The 21,936-nt window shown below is 42.0% G+C and overlaps 1 protein-coding gene across 1 annotated transcript in view; it reads left to right on the top strand.

The window, feature by feature from the left end:
* The window catches only part of LOC311111427 (transient receptor potential cation channel subfamily M member 5-like), a gene marked incomplete at its 5' end in the record, with an annotated part of 22,328 nt that extends 630 nt beyond the window's left edge, over nt 1-21,698 (top strand). Inside the window, 14 exons of the mRNA XM_084154142.1 lie at nt 4,532-4,655; nt 4,952-5,097; nt 6,605-6,717; nt 7,058-7,159; nt 8,917-9,181; nt 9,956-10,074; nt 10,367-10,499; nt 12,075-12,249; nt 13,770-13,938; nt 14,595-14,773; nt 17,984-18,116; nt 18,287-18,359; nt 18,580-18,670; nt 21,385-21,698. Of these exons, the coding sequence (XP_084010268.1) occupies nt 4,532-4,655; nt 4,952-5,097; nt 6,605-6,717; nt 7,058-7,159; nt 8,917-9,181; nt 9,956-10,074; nt 10,367-10,499; nt 12,075-12,249; nt 13,770-13,938; nt 14,595-14,773; nt 17,984-18,116; nt 18,287-18,359; nt 18,580-18,670; nt 21,385-21,542 (1,980 nt within the window). The 3' untranslated portion in view covers nt 21,543-21,698. The remainder of the gene's footprint in view (nt 1-4,531; nt 4,656-4,951; nt 5,098-6,604; nt 6,718-7,057; nt 7,160-8,916; nt 9,182-9,955; nt 10,075-10,366; nt 10,500-12,074; nt 12,250-13,769; nt 13,939-14,594; nt 14,774-17,983; nt 18,117-18,286; nt 18,360-18,579; nt 18,671-21,384) is intronic.
* Nucleotides 21,699-21,936: the final 238 nt, after the last annotated feature.

Here is a 21,936-nt window from a genome sequence, read left to right as displayed (position 1 = left end):
CAATTACATTAAGTTTATGCAAAGAGTCAATATTTGCAGTGTTGACCCTTCTTTTTCAAGACCTCTGCAATCCGCCCTGGCATGCTGTCAATTAACTTCTGGGCCACATCCTGACTGATGGCAGCCCATTCTTGCATAATCAATGCTTGGAGTTTGTCAGAATTTGTGGGTTTTTGTTTGTCCACCCGCCTCTTGAGGATCGACCACAAGTTCTCAATGGGATTATGGTCTGGGGAGTTTCCTGGCCATGGACCCAAAATGTCAATGTTTTGTTCCCCGAGCCACTTAGTTATCACTTTTGCCTTATGGCAAGGTGCTCCATCATGCTGGAAAAGGCATTGGTTGTCACCAAACTGTTCTTGGATGGTTGGGAGAAGTTGCTCTCGGAGGATGTGTTGGTACCATTCTTTATTCATGGCTGTGTTCTTAGGCAAAATTGTAAGTGAGCCCACGCCCTTGGCTGAGAAGCAACCCCACACATGAATGGTCTCAGGATGCTTTACTGTTGGCATGACACAGGACTGATGGTAGCGCTCACCTTGTCTTCTACGGACAAGGTGTTTTCCGGATGCCCCAAACAATCGGAAAGGGGATTCATCAGAGAAAATGACTTTACCCCAGTCCTCAGCAGTCCAATCCCTGTACCTTTTTCAGAATATCAGTCTGTCCATTATGTTTTTCCTGGAGAGAAGTGGCTTCTTTGCTGCCCTTCTTGACACCAGGCCATCCTCCAAAAGTCTTTGCCACACTGTGCGTGCAGATGCACTCACACCTGCCTGATGCCATTCCTGAGCAAGCTCTGTACTGGTGGTGCCCCGATCCCGCAGCTGAATCAACTTTAGGAGACGGTCCTGGCACTTGCTGGACTTTCTTGGGCGCCCTGATGCCTTCTTCACAACAATTGAACCTCTCTCCTTGAAGTTCTTGATGATCTGATAAATGGTTGATTTAGGTGCAATCTTACTAGCAGCAATATCCTTGCCTGTGAAGCCCTTTTTGTGCAAAGCAATGATGACGGCACGTGTTTCCTTGCAGGTAACCATGGTTAACAGAGGAAGAACAGTGATGTCAAGCACCACCCTCCTTTTAAAGCTTCCAGTCTGTTATTCTAACTCAATCAGCATGACAGAGTGATCTCCAGCCTTGTCCTCATCAACACTCTCACCTGTGTTAATGAGAGAATCACTGACATGATGGCAGCTGGTCCTTTTGTGGCAGGGCTGAAATGCAGTGGAAATGTTTTTGGGGGATTAAGTTCATTTTCATGGCAAAGAGGGACTTTGCAATTAATTGCAATTCATCTGATTACTCTTCATGACATTCTGGAGTATATGCAAATTGCCATCATCAAAACTGAGGCAGCAGACTTTGTGAAAATTAGTATTTGTGTCTTTCTCAAAACTTTTGACCATGACTGTATATATACAGTGTTATAATGATGTGCAAATAGTTAAAGTACAAAAGGGAAAATAAATAAATATAAATATGGTTGTATTTACAATGGTGTTTGTTCTTCACTGGTTGCCCTTTTCTTGTGGTAACATGTCACAAATCTTGCTGCTGTGATGGCACACTGTGGTATTTCACCCATTAGAAATGGGAGTTCATCAAAATTGGATTTGTGGATCTGTGTAATCTGAGGGAAAAATGTGTCTCTAATATGGTCATACATTTGGCAGGAGGTTAGGAAGTGTAGCTCAGTTTCCACCTCATTTTGTGGGCAGTGTGCACATAGCCTGTCTTCTCTTGAAAGCCAGGTCTGCCTACGGCGGACTCTCTCAATAGCAAGACTATGCTCACTGAGTCTTTACATAGTCAAAACTTTCCTTAATTTTGAGTCAGTCACAGTGGTCAGGTATTCTGCCACTGTGTACTATCTGTTTAGGGCCAAATAGCATTCTAGTTTTCTCCCTGTTTTTGTTAATTCTTTCCAATCTTTTTGTTTTCTCATTATTTGGTTGGGTCTAATTGTGTTGCTGTCCTGGAGCTCTGTGGGGTCTGTTTGTGTTTGTGAACAGAGCCCCAGTGTCAGGGTGTCAGTGTGATGCGGTAGGACGAAGTCAGGAGCAGGACACAGAGCTAATCGAAAACGTACTAGACCCATGGGGCGGCGCACAATTGGCCCAGCGCCGTCCAGGGTAGGGGAGGGAATGGCCGGCAGGGATGTAGCTCAGTTGGTAGAGCATGGCGTTTGCAACGCCAGGGTTGTGGGTTCGATTCCCACGGGGGGCCAGTATGAAAAATAAAAATGTATGCACTCACTAACTGTAAGTCGCTCTGGATAAGAGCGTCTGCTAAATGACAAAAATGTAAATGTTAACTCGCAGGTAACGTAAATAACATAACCTCCACGCAGGGAGGAAACAAACCCGCTCACCAGACGACAACCAAACATGAACAAACACGCACAACATACAGTGGGAGCCAGAGGGTTAAATAGGGAAGTAATCAATACCTAATGGGAACCAGGTGTGAACAATAAAGACAAGACAAGTAGAACACAGAAACATAGATCGGTAGTAGCTAGTACTCCGGTGATGACGAACTCCGTAGCCTGCCCGAGCAAGGAGGAGGAGCACCCTCGGCTGAATCCGTGACACCCAGGACCAGCTTGCTTAGGGGACTCTTCTCCAGGTTCATGTCTCTGTAGGTGATGGCTTTGTTATGGAAGGTTTGAGAATCGCTTCCTTTTAGGTGGTTGTAGAATTTAACGGCTCTTTTCTGGATTTTGATCATTAGCGGGTATCGGCCTAATTCTGCTCTGCATGCATGGTGTTTTACATTGTACACAGAGGATATTTGTGCAGAATTCTGCATGCAGAGTCTCAATTTGGTTTTTGTCCCATTTCGTGAATTCTTGGTTGGTGAGCGGACCCCAGACCTCACAACCATAAAGGGCAATGGGTTCTATAACTGATTCAAGTATTTTTAGCCAGATCCTAATTGGTATGTCGAATTTTGTGTTCCTTTTGATGCCGTAGAAGGCCCTTCTTGCCTTGTCTCTCAGATCGTTCACAGCTTTGTGGAAGTTACCAATGGCGCTGATGTTTAGGCCGAGGTATGTATAGTTTTTTGTGTGCTCTAGGGCAACGGTGTCTAGATGGAATTTATATTTGTGGTCCTGGCAACTGGACCTTTTTTGGAACACCCTTATTTTTGTCTTACTGAGATTTACTGTCAGGGCCCAGGTCTGACAGAATCTGTGCAGAAGATCTAGGTGCTGCTGTAGGCCCTCCTTGGTTGGGGACAGAAGCACCAGATCATCAGAAAATAGTAGACACTTGACTTCAGATTCTAGTAGGGTGAGGCCGGTTGCTGCAGACTGTTCTAGTGCCCTCGCCAATTCGTTGATATATATGTTGAAGAGGGTGGGGCTTAAGCTGCATCTCTGTCTCACCCCATGGCCCTGTGCAAATCCCACGGTAGTTATTGGGGTCAAATTAGTCTCCACTTTTGTGGATTGGTCCTCGGTTCCAAATATCGGGGAAGATGCCAGAGCTAAGGATGATGTTAAAGAGTTTAAGTATAGCCAATTGGAATTTGTGGTCTGGCATATTTTATAATTTAATTTAGGATACCATCAACACCACAAGCCTTTTTGGGTTGGGGGGTTTGTATTTTGTCCTGTAGTTCATTCAATGTAATTGGAGAATCCAGTGGGTTCTGGTAGTCTTTAATAGTTGAGTCTAAGATTTGTATTTGATCATGTATATGTTTTTACTGTTTGTTCTTTGTTATAGAGCCAAAAGATTAGAGAAGTGGTTTATCCACCCATCTCCATTTTGGATAGATAACTCTTCGTGTTGTTGTTTGTTTAGTGTTTTCCAATTTTCCCAGAAGTGGTTAGATTCTATGGATTCTTCAATTACATTGAGCTGATTTCTGACATGTTGTTCCTTCTTTTTCCGTAGTGTATTTCTGTATTGTTTTAGTGATACACCATAGTGAAGGCATAGGCTCAGGTTTTCTGGGTCTCTATGTTTTTGGTTGGATAGGATTCTCAATTTCTTTCTTAGGTTTTTGCATTCTTCATCAAACCATTTGTCACTGTTGTTAATTTTCTTAGGTTGTCTGCTTAAATTTTTTTGATTTGATAGGGAAGCGGAGGTCAAATATACTGTTTAGGTTTTCTACTGCCAAGTTTACACCTTCACTATTACAGTGAAACATTTTGTCCAGGAAGTTGTCTAAAAGGGATTGAATTTGATGTTCCCTAATTGTTGTTTGATAGGTTTCCACACTACTTTCCTTCCATCTATAGCATGTCTTAATATTATTCAATTCCTTTGGCTTTGATGCCTCATGACTGAGTATCGCTCTGTTCAAGTATTGCTCTGTGTCTCTCCTTCTCTCTCTCTCTCTCTCTCTCTCTCTCTCTCTCTCTCTCTCTCTCTCTCTCTCTCTCTCTCTCTCTCTCTCTCTCTCTCTCTCTCTCTCTCTCTCTCTCTCTCTCTCTCTCTCTCTCTCTCTCTCTCTCTCTCTCTCTCTCTCTCTGTCTCTCTCTCTCTCTCTCTCTCTCTCTCTCGTCCAGGGTCCTGAGGCTGTGGCTGCTGCTCTGGCTGGTTGTAAGATCCTGAAAGAGATGTCTGGCCTGGAGTCAGAGGCAGAATCAGCACGCAGCATGAAGGAGGCCAAGTATGAACAGTTTGCCCTAGGTGAGAGACACAAGGAGTGTGTGAGCACATACACACACACACTGGATAAAACATGCAGTATCACACTCTGAGATGGCATAATGCTCTCGGCTCACAAACCATCCCTTAGTTGAAATACACCATTAAGACAAAGATGTTCCCTGAAAGTATCTGTTTTCCTAGGGAACTCTCACAGGGTTATGATTCACAGTAAGATCATCACAAGATAAGAATCTAGATACAACCAATGCCTATAGACTAAAGAACGGTGTGAAGTCTTGGTAAGTGTGTTGAGTCTGGTGTGTGTGGGTTGCCAGATCTGTTTGGGGAGTGCTACTCTAACAGTGAGGACAGGGCCTATGCTCTTCTGGTGAGAAGGACCCGCTGCTGGAATCAATCCACCGTCCTCAACCTGGCAACCGAGGCTGACGCCAAGTGCTTCTTCGCCCACGATGGAGTCCAGGTAGGCTACAGTAACATGTACAGACACAGACACACTCAGACAGACATGTGGCCTCCTTACTTTCAAATCTTGATGTTACGAAACAAATTATTACATTAGATAGATTTGACTGTGTACACGGACAATATTCATGGAGTTCTCTTGGTGTGAGACCGTGTGTCGATAGGTGTGTTTTATGGGGTGAAGTGCCCTCTGCTGGTTTCTGTGTCAATAGGGGTGTTTTATGGGGTGAAGTGCCCTCTGCTGGTTTCTGTGTCGATAGACAGTGGTGTAAAGTACTTAAGTAAAAATACTTGAAAGTACTATTTAAGTAGTTTTTTTGGGTATCTGTACTTTACTATTTATATTTTGGACAACTTTTACTTTTACTTCACTACATTCCGAAAAAATAATGTACTTTTTACTACTTACATTTTCTCTGACACCCAAAGGTACTCGTTACATTTTGAGTGCTTAGCAGGGCAATAAAATGGTCCAATTCACACACTTATCAAGAGAACATCCCTGGTCATCCCTACAGACTCATATCTGGTGGACTCTTTTGTAAATTATGTCTGTGTGTTGAAGCATGCCCCTGGCAATCCGTAAATAAATTAAAAAAACAAGAAAATGATGCCGTCTGGTTTGCTTAAAAATAAGGATTTTGAAATGATTTATACTTTTACTTTTACTTTTGATACTTAAGTATATTTGATCAATTACATTTATTTTTAATACTTAAATATTTAAAACCAAATACTTTTAGACTTTTATTCAAGTAGTATTTTACTGGGTGACTTTCACTTTTACTTGAGTGATTTTATATTAAGGTATCTTTACTTTTAAGTATGACAATTGGGTACTTTTTCCACCACTGTCGATAGGTGTGTTTTATGGGGTGATGTGCCCTCTGCTGGTTTCAGTGTCGATAGGTGTGTTTTATGGGGTGATGAGCCCTCTGCTGGTTTCAGTGTCGATAGGTGTGTTTTATGGGGTGATGAGCCCTCTGCTGGTTTCAGTGTCGATAAGTGTGTTTTATGGGGTGATGAGCCCTCTGCTGGTTTCAGTGTCGATAGGTTTGTTTTATGGGGTGATGTGCCCTCTGCTGGTTTCAGTGTCGATAGGTGTGTTTTATGGGGTGATGAGCCCTCTGCTGGTTTCAGTGTCGATAGGTGTGTTTTATGGGGTGATGAGCCCTCTGCTGGTTTCAGTGTCGATAGGTGTGTTTTATGGGGTGATGAGCCCTCTGCTGGTTTCAGTGTCGATAGGTGTGTTTTATGGGGTGATGAGCCCTCTGCTGGTTTCAGTGTCGATAGGTGTGTTTTATGGGGTGATGAGCCCTCTGCTGGTTTCAGTGTAGATCGGTGTGTTTTATGGGGTGACGTAACTTCCTCTCGGATTACATCTGATCTACCTCTTTCTAAAATGTGCTCGCCTCTCTTTAAAAAAAAAAAAAAAAGAAATCTGTTAAACATTAGTATGACCTAAGATAAGGTTGTGTGATAACAGTGATCATGGTTTGTCCCAGGGGTTCCTCACTAAGATCTGGTGGGGGGCGATGACCACAGACACAGCCATCTCCAGACTGGTGCTGTCTTTCTTCTGTCCCCCTCTCATCTGGACCAACCTCATCAAGTTCAGGTCGCCACGGCAATCTAGCTTAATACTGTCAATGTTGTCAGAGAGTCATTTCCACGGTATGGTAGGAACCGTAGAATGCATGTCTGTTGTCGAAACACAACGTTGTGGGCACTCATTTGAGTGTTTGCGTCCATATGTAAGTGTGCTTGGGTCAATATGTTCGTGTGTGTGTGTGTGTGTTTATGTGCCCTTTGTGTGTGTATGTGTGTGTGTGTATGCGCCCGTGTGTGTGTGTGTGTGTATGCGCCCGTGTGTGTGTGTGTGTGTGTGTGTGTTTGTGTGTGTGTGTGTGTGTATGTGTGTGTGTAGTCATGTTGTCTCTATGTGTGTAATGATGCAGTGATGAGGAGTTAGACAGTCGTGGTGGAGGAGAGGAACAGTATGTGGAGCTGGACAGTCTGGACACAGAAAAGGGCCTGCTACTAACAGACCATGGCCCTTTGTGAGTTCTAAAACGATTTAGTATACTATACCTGCTGTTTATAAAGGGACATAAAGTGTAATAAACTTTGTTCTAAGGGCAGAAATAATCTGATTGGTTTAGGGAAGAACAAATCCGATTGGTTTCTAGAAGGTCAATGGGCGCAGTTTAACAGTTGCACAATTTTTGAAAACATGGCGGAGGTTTGAACTGAGTATCTTGTAAATAAAATGTACTACAAGTTGTAACGTTTTGAAATCATGATTTTGTTACAGTAGTCAGACAAATGTGACAATATCTCTAAGATACAACTGATCGGACGACTTGAAGCAAAGCGTCAAATGTAAAAAGCTAGCAGCAACATGCTAAACGAATCAGAGCAAGGTAGCTAGCTAAGCATTTACCTCTTAGCCACTCATGTTTCATTAATAAATAGCTAGCTAGCTAGGAGTCAGAAATATACAAGTAAGTCAACTAACATTTGCTTTAGTGAAATGTTAAGTTGAATAAAGCTATATGAACTTTAAAAAATGGGGATGGACTGTTACACAGCTGTGGCAACGTAAAATGATAAGCTTAACAGAGCTATTTGGCTAGCAGATAGCTATCTCATACTAAAGTAGTGACAATAGGTTAGAACTAGCTAGCTAGGTCTCAAATATACCAGTAAATCAGCTCCCACTTACTTTATCAAAATATTTAGTTGAATAAGCTATATGAACTTAAAAATTGGAATGGGACTGTTATGTTTACCTGGGAGCAGAAACGTAAAATGCTAAGCTATATGTAGCTTAGCTGAGCAGAGCGCTACCTCCTACTAAGATTGAATTATAAAATAGAAATAGCTAGCAAGCTAGGTCAAAAATCTGCCAGTAGGTCAGTTAACGTTTGATTTATTAAACGTTTAGTTGAATAAGCTATATAAACAAAAGAAATTGGAACAGACTCTAATGCTGCCCTGGGGGGCAGTAATGTTAGTTTGGGTCAAGATCACTTGAGGCCATAAGGGCAGACTTCAAGAGCAAAAGGTATGACAAAAGTATAAACTGCCCTTGGGGCAGCCAATCGAATGCACTGTTGAAATGCTTCCCCAGGGGAAGTAATGTTAGTTTGGATCACGATCACTTGGTGCCCTAAGGGCAGACTTCAAGCGCAAAAACTCAGCCCTTTTTAGAAAGCAATCGGATTTGTTCTGCCCTAAACCAATCAGATTCTTTCTGCTCTTAGAACAAAGTTGACTACACTTTATGTCAACCTGCATTTTAGCAGCCTCGTGAGCCAGCCAGTCTGGTAATACGAGGCTAGCATTTTAGTGGACTTTTGAAGAATACTGTGTGGTGTCGAGACAACGATGCTGACCTGCTGTGAAGACAAGAAATCCGCTGACACTGTCCTTGATTATAATGGTTTATTACATCAAAGATTACAGTATCAATTTACAGACTCCTGCAGAAGTCGGGAGAACAACTGACCCAATCTCTAATATGTTATTCTCTCAGTCCTTTGTTCAAACCCTGGTATTTATATCCTATGTAACATAATATGGCGTGATTTGAATAGACCAATCCCTAACCTCCACATCTCAAATGTCCTCTGTTTCAAGGGGCCTCTGTAGTAATGTTTTCCAGATGTTTCAGCAAAGCAGAGTAAAGTTCATTTAACCAACAATATGCAAACCTCAGCCAAAGTCATAGAATCTTCAGATACTACAACTGTATATGAAAAAAATGATTTTCAAGTAAAATTCCCAATTTTCAATTTGTTGTATGGTGTTCCAGAGACTCGCGGGGTCCACCTGATGGCGTGGAGGGCCAGAGCAGCGCCGGCGTGTGGTGGCGGTTCCTGCTGCGTCGCTGGCATCGCTTCTGGAGCGCCCCGGTCACTGTGTTCCTAGGCAACGTCATCATGTACTTTGCCTTCCTCATCCTTTTCACCTACGTGCTCCTGCTGGACTTCCGTCCTCCGCCCCCCGCGGGCCCTGGGGCCCCGGAGATCATGCTCTACTTCTGGGTCTTCACCCTGGTGCTGGAGGAGCTGAGACAGGTATGTTGACGTCACGGCTGGGATCTGAAGCCGGGTCTCCCGCGGGAGAAAAAAACAAACGTCTTAATCGTTAGACCAAGAGGAAATGCCCTTCTAGGGCTGAGGGTGACACTGGCAGAGCTACCCCAGTAGACCATGAGCCCATCCCATGTCTTCATCATTGACATCACTTCCCGCTGGGCACAGAAGTCAATTTAACATCTAGTTTTGATTTACATTTGGTTGAGTTGTCAACTAAAGTCCTTGGATTTAGGTTAAAAGTTGGGGTGAGTGTTATTATTATTTTTTTTTAATCGTTTGATTACTTTTTGAAAATCCAATCAGTTGATTCAACATCATCACATTTAATTATTTTGTTGAAATTACGTGGGAAAAAAACGTTGATTCAACCTGTTTTTGGCCACAGTATGTGTGTCTGAAATGGCACCCTATTCCCTATATAGTGCACTACGTTCGACAAGGGCCCTGTTCAAAACACTAAGTAGTGCACTAGGAATAGGGTTCCATTTCAGGGCTTCTCAACTCTGCTCCTCAGGTAATCTTTGCTCACACAGCTCGTGATGAATTGCATCAGGTGTGTGGCTAGACAAAATATGTGCAGCGTTGAGGATACTTCGAGGACTGTTGTTGAGGAACAATGACGTTTAGCCTGGGGAAATTTAACATAAATTACTCAAATGACCTCAAATGTTGTGATACTGCTAATCGAATGATACTGCTAATTGTGATTTTCTAACTGGGTGAACTAACGCTTTATTAACCTGGGCGATGCAGAGTTTCTTCACAGACGAAGACATGAGCATCCTAAAGAAATTCAAGCTGTACGTGGAGGACAACTGGAACAAGTGTGACATGGTGGCCATCTCGCTCTTCGTAATCGGAGTGTCCTGCAGGTGAGCAGGTGTAGGATCTAAAATTTGACCAGTTTCGTCGCAACAGTAAAATAATCCTGCAGCAGGAGGAATATGTATACATTTTTTTAAATTGATAATTTCTAACAGGAAATTCGTTTTGATAGGCTATAGTTTAGGTGTGATATCTAGTGACCTGGTGTCCCAGGTCTTAATCAGTCCCTGATTAGAGGGGGGAGAATGAAAAAAATCTGTGGAACTGGCTTCGAGGTCCAGATTTGAATTTGAGGGCCATAGTTTAATATAGGTCTAATGTAGGATGTAATTATTACAGGATGGTGAAAGATACGTATGAGGCGGGACGCACGGTTCTGGCGCTGGACTTCATGGTGTTCACACTACGCCTCATCCACATCTTCGCCATCCACAAGCAACTGGGGCCCAAGATCATCATTGTGGAGAGGATGGTAAAGTATAGTACTGTTAAAAAGACAAACGTGTATGACTACACCCACAAAGCTTGATCCATAAATACAACGTAGACCCACTAAACCGAATTTTGAAAAATCAAATGTATTTGTGTATCAGGGTTGAGGTCAATCCATTTAAATTCCAGTCAATTCAGAAAGTAAACCAAATTCAAATTTGTAATTCTTGTCATTGAATTTTCTTTTTGAGAATTGGAATTGGAATTCCAGTGTACTCCCTGAATTGACTTGAATTTAAATGCAATTGACCCCAACCCACAAATGGAATTGTGGTTATAACCATACTTTATAAACTGGTACATTTGTACACTATATCTACAAAAGTATGTGGACATCCCTTCAAATTAGTGGATTTCAACCACACTCATTGCTGACAGGTTTGCATAAAATCGAGCACACAGCCATGCAATCTCCACAGACAAACATTGGCAGTAGAATGGCCTTTATGAAGAGCTCAGTGACTTTCAACGTGGCACCGCCACTTTTCCAACCAGTCAGTTTGTCAAATTTCTGCCCTGCTAGAGCTGCCCCGGACAACTGTAAGTACTTTTATTGTGAAGTGGAAACATCTAGGAGCAACAACGGCTCAGCCGCGAAGTGGTAGGCCACACAAGCTCACAGAACGGGACCATCGAGCGCTGAAGCACGTAGCGCGTAAAAATCATCTGTCCTCGGTTGCAACACTCACTAGTTCCAAACTGCCTCTGGAAGTAATGTCAGCACAATAACTGTTCGTCGGGACCTTCATGAAATGGGTTTCCATGGCCGAGCAGCCGCACACAAGCCTAAGATCACCATGCGCAATGCCAAGCGTCGGTATTAGTGGTGTAAAGCTCGCCGCCATTGGACTCTGGAGCAGTGGAAACGCGTTCTCTGGAGTGATGAATCACGCTTCACCATCTGGCAGACCAACGGACGAATTTGGGTTTGGTGGATGCCAGGAGAACGCTACCTGCCCGTATGCATAGTGCCAACTGTAAAGTTTAGTGGAGGTAGAATAATGGTATGGGGCTGTTTTTCATGGTTCAGGCTAGGCCCCTTAGTTCCAGTGAAGGGAAATCGTAATGCTACAGCATACAATGACATTCTAGACGATTCTGTGCTTCCAACTTTGTGACAACAGTTTCCTGTTTTAGCATGACAATGCCCCCGTGCACAAAGTGAGGTCCATACAGAAATGGTTTATCAAGGTCCGTGTGGAAGAATTTGACTGGCCTGCACAGAGCTCTGACCTCCACCCCATCGAACACCTTTGGGATGAATTGTAACGGCGACTGCGAGCCAGGCCAAATCGCCCAACATCATTGCCCGACCTCACTAATGCTCTTGTGGCTGAATGGAAGCAAGTCCCCGCAGCAATGTTCCAACATCTAGTAGAAAGCCTTCCCAGACGAGTTGAAGCTGCTATAGCAGCAAAGGGGGGGGCAACTCCATATTAATGCCCATGATTTTGGAATGAGATGTTCAACAAGCAGGTGTCCACATACTTTTGGTCATGTAGTATATGTCAGATGAGGATTACACGTAATGTTTGTGCTCTGTTCTTCCTGGCAGATGAAGGATGTGTTCTTCTTCCTCTTCTTCCTGAGTGTGTGGCTCATAGCGTACGGCGTGGCTACTCAGGCCCTTCTCCACCCCAACGACCCGCGCCTAGACTGGGTGTTCCGCAGGGTCCTGTACCGACCCTACCTGCACATCTTTGGCCAGATCCCATTGGAGGAGATTGATGGTGAGATAGAATGTTTTCTGTTTTCTAGCAATTTGTGTGCTCTGTTATAGTCATATACATGTAGTTTCCATGTAGTTCAGTTTACATGTAGTTTACATGTAGTTCAGTTTACAAGTAGTTTACACGTAGTTCAGTTTACAAGTGTACATGTAGTTTACATGTAGTTTGCATGTAATTCAATTAACATGTAGTTTGCATGTAATTCAATTAACATGTAATTTACATGTAGTTTGCATGTAGTTCAGTTTACATGTAGTTGACATATAGTTCCATTTACATGTACTTTACACGTATTTTACATGTAGTTCCATTTTCATGTAGTTTACATGTAGGTTCGTTTACATGTAGTATACATGTAGTTTACATGTAGTTCAGTTTACATGTAGTTTACATGTAGTTCCATTTACTTGTATTTTACATGTAGTTCCATTTTCATCTATTTTACATGTAGTTTACATGTAGTATACATGTAGTTACATGTAGTTCAGTTTACATGTAGTTTACATATAGTTATGTTTACATGTAGTATATACAGTACCAGTCAAAAGTTTGGACACACCTACTCATTCCAGGGTTTTTCTTTAGAATAGTAGTGAAGACATTAAAACTATGAAATAACAGATATGGAATCATGTAGTAACCAAAAAAGTGTTAAACAAATCAAAATATATTTTAGATTTGAGATTCTTCAAAGTAGCCACCCTTTGCCTTGATGACAGCTTTGCACACTCTTGGCATTCTCTCAACCAGCTTCATGAAGTAGTCACCTGGAATGCATTTCAATTAACAGGTGTGCCTTCTTAAATGTTAATTTGTGGAATTTCTTCCTTCTTAATGTGTTTGAGCCAATCAGTTGTGTTGTGACAGGGTATGGGGGGTATACAGAAGATAGCCCTATTTGGTAAAAGACCAAGTCCATATTATGGCAAAAACAGCTCAAATAAGCAAAGAGAAACGACAGTCTATCATTACTTCAAGACATAAAGGTCAGTCAATCAGGAAAATGTCAAGAACCTTGAACGTTTCTTCAAGTGCAGTCGCAAAAACCAACTCAGTTCATTAGAGTTAACTGCACCTCAGATTGCAGCCCAAATAAATGCTTCACAGAGTTCAAGTAACAGACACATGACTACATGATTCAAAATGTGTTATTTCATAGTTTCGATGTCTTCAGTATTATTCTACAATGTAGAAAATAGTAAAAATAAAGAAAAGCCCTGGAGTAGGTGTGTCCAAACTTTTGACTGGTGCTGTTTGTAGTTCAGTTAACATGTAGTTTACATGTAGTTCAGTTTCGTTCGGTGCGACATCTTCTTGTCATTCAATGTATCTCTTGAATTGTTAGTGACTATAAGGGCCCTTGGTGTAAAACAAAGTATTTCTCCATGCTTGACCACACTGCCGGGCACTGCTCAGCGGGCAACCTGCGTCTGTGTTAAGCAGTGCATTTTCTTGTTCGTAAAAAGCAAATATCTGTGAACGACAGATAATGAAGAACTATCTTAATCTAATCTTCCCAGAGGCACGGATGCCCGACACCAACTGCACCACAGAGATAGAGGAGATCATCATGGGAACTCTGCCCCCCTGCCCCAACATCTACGCCAACTGGCTGGTCATCCTGCTGCTGGTCATCTTCTTACTGGTTACCAACGTTCTGCTGCTCAACCTCCTCATCGCTATGTTCAGGTCTAAAACTCAACACACGCGGCACTCTGGTCACAGTCATCGCCCAGGAAAGAATAGTTCACTCTGATGAGGGAGCTTGACTTCAAAACATGTCCCAATTCAGGGCCAAATTCAATTGTCATGTGCTCCAAGAAGAGAGGTTTGGATGTATTCATTGACATCCACAGTGTGAAACCAAAAGAAACTCTCAGGCACAATCATTCAAACATACTTTTGTTGGTTTTTCACTGACCCAGAACACCTGGTAAAACGTTTTGTTTGAGTAAAGCCCCTAGACCTACAGTGTTTTTAATGATTTAAAGGAAGTCTGGCATTTTTTTTTTTCAGTCATTTAGCAGACGCTCTTATCCAGAGCGACTTACAGGAGCAATTAGGGTTAAGTGCCTTGCTCAAGGGCACATTGACAGATTTTTCACCTAGTCAGCTCGGGGATTAGAACCAGCGACCTTTCGGTTACTGGCACAACGCTCTTAACCACTAACCATCTGACATGATTATTAATAATATTAATTATTAGGGTTGTGTATTTCATGGGCGTACACAATTCAACTGTCTCTCTGCCTTGGATTTTCCACAGAAAAAGATGAATACTTACTTAACAGTATCTCATGCACTGTATTCTCACTGTGATCTTTCGTCCACCTCCGTGCTTACAGCTACACGTTCCAGGTGGTGCAGGGCAACACGGACATCTTCTGGAAGTTCCAGAGGTACAACCTGATCGTGGAGTACCACAGCCGGCCAGCCTTAGCTCCGCCCTTCATCATAATCAGCCACTGCTCCCAGCTCCTCCTCAGCCTCGTCAAGAGGCCTGAGCCCAAACTGGAGCAACTGGGTAGGGCCATAGACATACGTATTGACATCGCATACATACAGTGGGGAGAACAAGTATTTGATACACTGCCGATTTTGCAGGTTTTCCTACTTACAAAGCATGTAGAGGTCTGTAATTTTTTATCATAGGTACACTTCAACTGTGAGAGACGGAATCTAAAACAAAAATCCAGAAAATCACATTGTATGATTTTTAAGTAATTAATTTGCATTTTATTGCATGACATAAGTATTTGATCACCTACCAACCAGTAAGAATTCCGGCTCTCACAGACCTGTTAGTTTTTCTTTAAGAAGCCCTCCTGTTCTCCACTCATTACCTGTATTAACTGCACCTGTTTGAACTCGTTACCTGTATAAAAGACACCTGTCCACACACTCAATCAAACAGACTCCAACCTCTCCACAATGGCCAAGACCAGAGAGCTGTGTAAGGACATCAGGGATAAAATTGTAGATCTGCACAAGGCTGGGATGGGCTACAGGACAATAGGCAAGCAGCTTGGTGAGAAGGCAACAACTGTTGGCGCAATTATTAGAAAATGGAAGAAGTTCAAGATGACGGTCAATCACCCTCGGTCTGGGGCTCCATGCAAGATCTCACCTCGTGGGGCATCAATGATCATGAGGAAGGTGAGGGATCAGCCCAGAACTACACGGCAGGACCTGGTCAATGACCTGAAGAGAGCTGGGACCACAGTCTCAAAGAAAACCATTAGTAACACACTACGCCGTAATGGATTAAAATCCTGCAGTGCACGCAAGGTCCCCCTGCTCAAGCCAGCGCATGTCCAGGCCCGTCTGAAGTTTGCCAATGACCATCTGGATGATCCAGAGGAGGAATGGGAGAAGGTCATGTGGTCTGATGAGACAAAAATTGAGCTTTTTGGTCTAAACTCCACTCGCCTTGTTTGGAGGAAGAAGAAGGATGAGTACAACCCCAAGAACACCATCCCAACCTTGAAGCATGGAGGTGGAAACATCATTCTTTGGGGATGCTTTTCTGCAAAGGGGACAGGATGACTGCACCGTATTGAGGGGAGGATGGATGGGGCCATGTATCGCGAGATCTTGGCCAACAACCTCCTTCCCTCAGTAAGAGCATTAAAGATGGATCGTGGCTGGGTCTTCCAGCATGACAACAACCCGAAACACACAGCCAGGGCAACTAAGGAGTGGCTCCGTAAGAAGCATCTCAAGGTCCTGGAGTGGCCTAGCCAGTCTCCAGACCTGAACCTAATAGAAAATCTTTGGAGGGAGCTGAAAGTCCGTATTGCCCAGTGACAGCCCCGAAACCTGAAGGATCTGGAGAAGGTCTGTATGGAGGAGTGGGCCAAAATCCCTGCTGCAGTGTGTGCAAACCTGGTCAAGACCTACAGGAAACGTATGATCTCTGTAATTGCAAACAAAGGTTTCTGTACAAATATTAAGTTCTGCTTTTCTGATGTATCAAATACTTATGTCATGCAATAAAATGCATATTCATTACTTAAAAATCATACAATATGATTTTCTGGATTTTTGTTTTAGATTCCGTCTCTCACAGTTGAAGTGTACCTATGATAAAAATTACAGACCTCTACATGCTTTGTAAGTAAGAAAACCTGCAAAATCGGCAGTGTATCAAATACTTGTTTTCCCCACTGTACATGTATACTTAGGTACTGCAGGTGAATACTTACACACACGCATTCACACGTTCATATACAGTACATGTGTTTTTATATGTTGTCGGTTGCAACAGCCCTACTGCACATCGTAGAGTGAACGTACACAATGTAATTAAGTTTAAAATGAAAAAGAACTCACATGGACAGTGTACAGGTCCTTAGACCGTGGTGTTGGTGCTAGTATGTAGAATCTTACAGAGTGATGTTGGTGCTAGTATATAGAATCTTACAGAGTGGTGTTGGTGCTAGTATATAGAATCTTACAGAGTGGTGTTGGTGCTAGTATATAGAATCTTACAGAGTGGTGTTGGTGCTAGTATATAGAATCTTAGAGTGGTGTTGGTGATAGTATATAGAATCTTACAGAGTGGTGTTGGTGCTAGTATATAGAATCTTACAGAGTGGTGTTGGTGCTAGTATATAGAATCTTACAGAGTGGTGTTGGTGCTAGTATATAGAATCTTACAGAGTGGTGTTGGTGCTAGTATATAGAATCTTAGAGTGGTGTTGGTGATAGTATATAGAATCTTACAGAGTGGTGTTGGTGCTAGTATATAGAATCTTACAGAGTGGTGTTGGTGCTAGTATATAGAATCTTACAGAGTGGTGTTGGTGCTAGTATATAGAATCTTACAGAGTGGTGTTGGTGCTAGTATATAGAATCTTACAGAGTGGTGTTGGTGCTAGTATATAGAATCTTACAGAGTGGTGTTGGTGCTAGTATATAGAATCTTACAGAGTGGTGTTGGTGCTAGTATATAGAATCTTACAGAGTGGTGTTGGTGCTAGTATATAGAATCTTACAGAGTGGTGTTGGTGCTAGTATATAGAATCTTACAGAGTGGTGTTGGTGCTAGTATATAGAATCTTACAGAGTGGTGTTGGTGCTAGTATATAGAATCTTACAGAGTGGTGTTGGTGCTAGTATATAGAATCTTACAGAGTGGTGTTGGTGCTAGTATATAGAATCTTAGAGTGGTGTTGGTGCTAGTATATAGAATCTTACAGAGTGGTGTTGGTGCTAGTATATAGAATCTTACAGAGTGGTGTTGGTGATAGTATATAGAATCTTACAGAGTGGTGTTGGTGATAGTATATAGAATCTTACAGAGTGGTGTTGGTGCTAGTATATAGACTCTTAGAGTGGTGTTGGTGATAGTATATAGAATCTTACAGAGTGGTGTTGGTGCTAGTATATAGAATCTTACAGAGTGGTGTTGGTGATAGTATATAGAATCTTACAGAGTGGTGTTGGTGCTAGTATATAGAATCTTACAGAGTGGTGTTGGTGCTAGTATATAGAATCTTACAGAGTGGTGTTGGTGCTAGTATATAGAATCTTACAGAGTGGTGTTGGTGCTAGTATATAGAATCTTACAGAGTGGTGTTGGTGCTAGTATATAGAATCTTACAGAGTGGTGTTGGTGCTAGTATATAGAATCTTACAGAGTGGTGTTGGCACTAGTATATAGAATCTTACAGAGTGGCGTTGGTGCTAGTATATAGAATCTTACAGAGTGGTGTTGGTGCTGTGTGTTCAGAGAGGGAGCTGCCTGCAGGTCTGGACCAGAGGTTGATCACCTGGGAGACTGTACAGAAGGAGAACTACCTGGCCAAACTGGAACACCAGCACCTGGAGAGCAGCGAGGAGAGACTGAAGAGCACCTCTTCCAAGTAACCCTTACACAGTGTTTTGTTTTGTAAATGGTATTGATCCATTCCCACCACGTTATGTGTGCTGTATATTTGTAATTCTTATGAACTACCTTTAAGTCAGTCTGTACCCTTCATTTGTGTCAGTGATATTCAATGTGTTTTTCAAATGTTTTTCTTTGTGACAAAAGGGTTCAGAGCTTATTGAAGATTGTTGGAGGATTCAAGGAGCAAGAGAAGCGGATGTCATCCATGGAAGCTCAGGTACAAAAATAGCTATTTATTTATCTTGCCCGGCATAATAGAACCAATAGAGTAGTCCCAAAAGTGCAAACTCGGCCAGACAACACCAGTGATGGTGCATGTGTGTGTATTATCAAAGGTGTGTCAATTTGTAAGTCGCTCTGGATAAGAGCGTCTGCTAAATGACGTAAATGTGTGTAAATGTGTGTAATAGGTATGCCTCTGTCTGTCCCAACCCCAGGTGAAGTACAGTGGGGAGGTGCTGTCCTGGATCGCTGAGTGCCTTTCCCTGAGTACACTCAAGTGTGAGAGAGAGGCCCCCAGAGTTCCATGTGAGTGATGATGCTAATGATGATCATGATGATACTAGTGATGATGCTAGTGATACTAGTGATGATGCTAGTGATAATACTAGTGATGATACTAGTGATGGTACTAGTGATGATGCTAGTGATGATGCTAGTGATTATACTAGTGATGGTACTAGTGATACTAGTGATGATACTAGTGATTATGCTAGTGATGATGCTGGTGATGATACTAGTGATGCTAGTGATTATGCTAGTGATGGTACTAGTGATACTAGTGATGATACTAGTGATGATACTAGTGATGATACTAGTGATGATGCTAGTGAGGATGCTAGTGATGATACTAGTGATGATGCTAGTGATGATACTGGTGATGATGCTAGTGATTATACTAGTGATTATACTAGTGATGATGCTTGTGATGATGCTAGTGATGATGCTAGTGATGATACTAGTGATTATACTAGTGATTATACTAGTGATGATGCTTGTGATGATGCTAGTGATGATGCTAGTGATGATGCTAGTGATGATGCTAGTGATGATACTAGTGATGATACTAGTGATTATACTAGTGATGATGCTAGTGATGATACTAGTGATGATGCTAGTGATGATACTGGTGATGATGCTAGTGATGATGCTAGTGATGATGCTAGTGAAGATACTAGTGATGATGCTAGTGATGATGCTAGTGATGATGCTAGTGATACTAGTGATGATACTAGTGATGATACTAGTGATGATACTAATGATGCTAGTGATGATGCTAGTGATGATGCTAGTGATGATACTAGTGATGATACTAGTGATGATACTGGTGATGATGCTAGTGATTATACTAGTGATGATGCTAGTGATGATGCTAGTGATGATACTGGTGATGATGCTAGTGATGGTACTGGTGATGGTACTGGTGATGATGCTAGTGATGATACTGGTGATGATGCTACTGGTGATGATGCTAGTGATGATGCTAGTGATGATACTGGTGATTATGCTAGTGATGATACTGGTGATGATGCTAGTGATGATACTGGTGATGATGCTAGTGATGATGCTAGGGATGATACTAGTGATGGTACTAGTGATGGTACTAGTGATTATACTAGTGATGATGCTAGTGATGATGCTAGTGATGATACTGGTGATGATGCTAGTGTTGATACTGGTGATGATGCTAGTGATGTAGCTCAGTTGGTAGAGCATGGCGTTTGCAACGCCAGGGTTGTGGGTTCGATAAAATAATGTATGTGCTAACTGTAAGTCGCTCTGGATAAGAGCGTCTGCTAAATGACTAAAATGTAAATGTAATGATACTGGTGATTATACTACTGATGATGCTAGTGATGATGCTAGTGATGCTAGTGATGATGCTAGTGATGATGCTAGTGATGGTACTAGTGATGATGCTAGTGATGATACTAGTGATGATACTAGTGATGCTAGTGATGATGCTAGTGATGATGCTAGTGATGATGCTAGTGATGGTACTAGTGATACTAGTGATGATACTAGTGATTATACTGGTGATGATGCTAGTGATGATACTGGTGATGATGCTAGTGATTATACTAGTGATTATACTAGTGATGATGCTAGTGATGATGCTAGTGATGATACTGGTGATGATGCTAGTGATGATGCTAGTGATAATGCTAGTGATGATGCTAGTGATGATGCTAGTGATGATACTGGTGATGATGCTAGTGATGATACTGGTGATGATGCTAGTGATGATGCTAGTGATGATACTGGTGATGATGCTAGTGATTATACTAGTGATGATGCTAGTGATGATGCTAGTGATGATGCTAGTGATGATACTGGTGATGATGCTAGTAATGATACTAGTGATGATACTAGTGATGGTACTAGTGATGGTACTAGTGATGATGCTAGTGATGATGCTAATGATGATACTGGTGATGATGCTAATGATGATACTGGTGATGATGCTAGTGATGATGCTAGTGATGATACTGGTGATGATGCTAGTGATGATACTGGTGATGATGCTAGTGATGATACTGGTGATGATGCTAGTGATGATACTGGTGATGATACTGGTGATGATACTAGTGATGATGCTAGTGATGATGCTAGTGATGATGCTAGTGATGATGCTAGTGATGATACTGGTGATGATGCTAGTGATGATACTAGTGATGACACTAGTGATGGTACTAGTGATACTAGTGATGGTACTATTGATGGTACTAGTGATACTAGTGATGATACTAGTGATACTACTGATGATGCTAGTGATGATACTAGTGATGGTACTAGTGAAACTAGTGATGGTACTAGTGAAACTAGTGATGGTACTAGTGATGATACTAGTGATGATGCTAATGATGATCATGATGATACTAGTGATGATGCTATCGATGGTACTAGTGGTGATGCTAGTGATGATACTAGTGATGATACTAGTGATGATGCTATCGATGGTACTAGTGGTGATGCTAGTGATGATACTAGTGATGATGCTAGTGATGATGATAATGATGCTAATAGTGATGATGATAGAGGTGATCATACTATAGTTTTTTATTTACAACAATATGCAGTAGATGCTAGTGGCTACAATAAAAAAGTTGTACCTAGTGGTTTTAACTCTGATTTGCAGGTATGAAGCATTGTTGACAAAGTGGGTTTGTGTCCTGGGTGGGTTGTACAGGGAGGAACTCTCTGTTACAACAGCATAGTCTAAATGTCAATATTTCTTATAGCTGTCAAGGCTACTGGTTTCACAGGTGTGAAGGCCAGCACTTCCAGAGATCCCCATCAGAATGTGTCAGACAAGGAGGTCAAGCCAGAGAGGAGAGAGGCTAAACCAGGCCCCTCGGGATACGGAGCAAACAAGAGGTTTCCTTACATCGACAAATAACATCCATATCAAAAGTAGTGTTTTTGTAATATGAATCCCAGCCTGGAAATCAAACCACTAATTTTCTGAATGTTTTTAGTGTAAAATTAGCTTGTGTGCTGGCTGAGACATGACTGAATCTGAATCCAAAGTGCCTTATTAAAATGAATAGCCTTGATCCAAATGTGTCTGACTGTGATTTGTGATGTACCATGTTTCTACTCAAGAGTGCCACCACCAATACATTCCGAAATATCTCAGTACCAAGAATAATTTACATGTGACAAATACAATTGTATTTTATCTGAATTTAATGTTAAGACCCTGTGCAACCACTTATTTAAAGGAGACAAGGAAAGGATATTTTTTTCACCAATCAGATCTGAACAATATCTGATGTGAAAAGATCAGAATT

The sequence above is a fragment of the Coregonus lavaretus genome, assembly GCF_964263955.1.
Source record: "Coregonus lavaretus genome assembly, chromosome: 37".
NCBI classification, from domain to species: domain Eukaryota; kingdom Metazoa; phylum Chordata; class Actinopteri; order Salmoniformes; family Salmonidae; genus Coregonus; species Coregonus lavaretus.
This window is presented reverse-complemented; position numbering and strand designations above follow the sequence as displayed.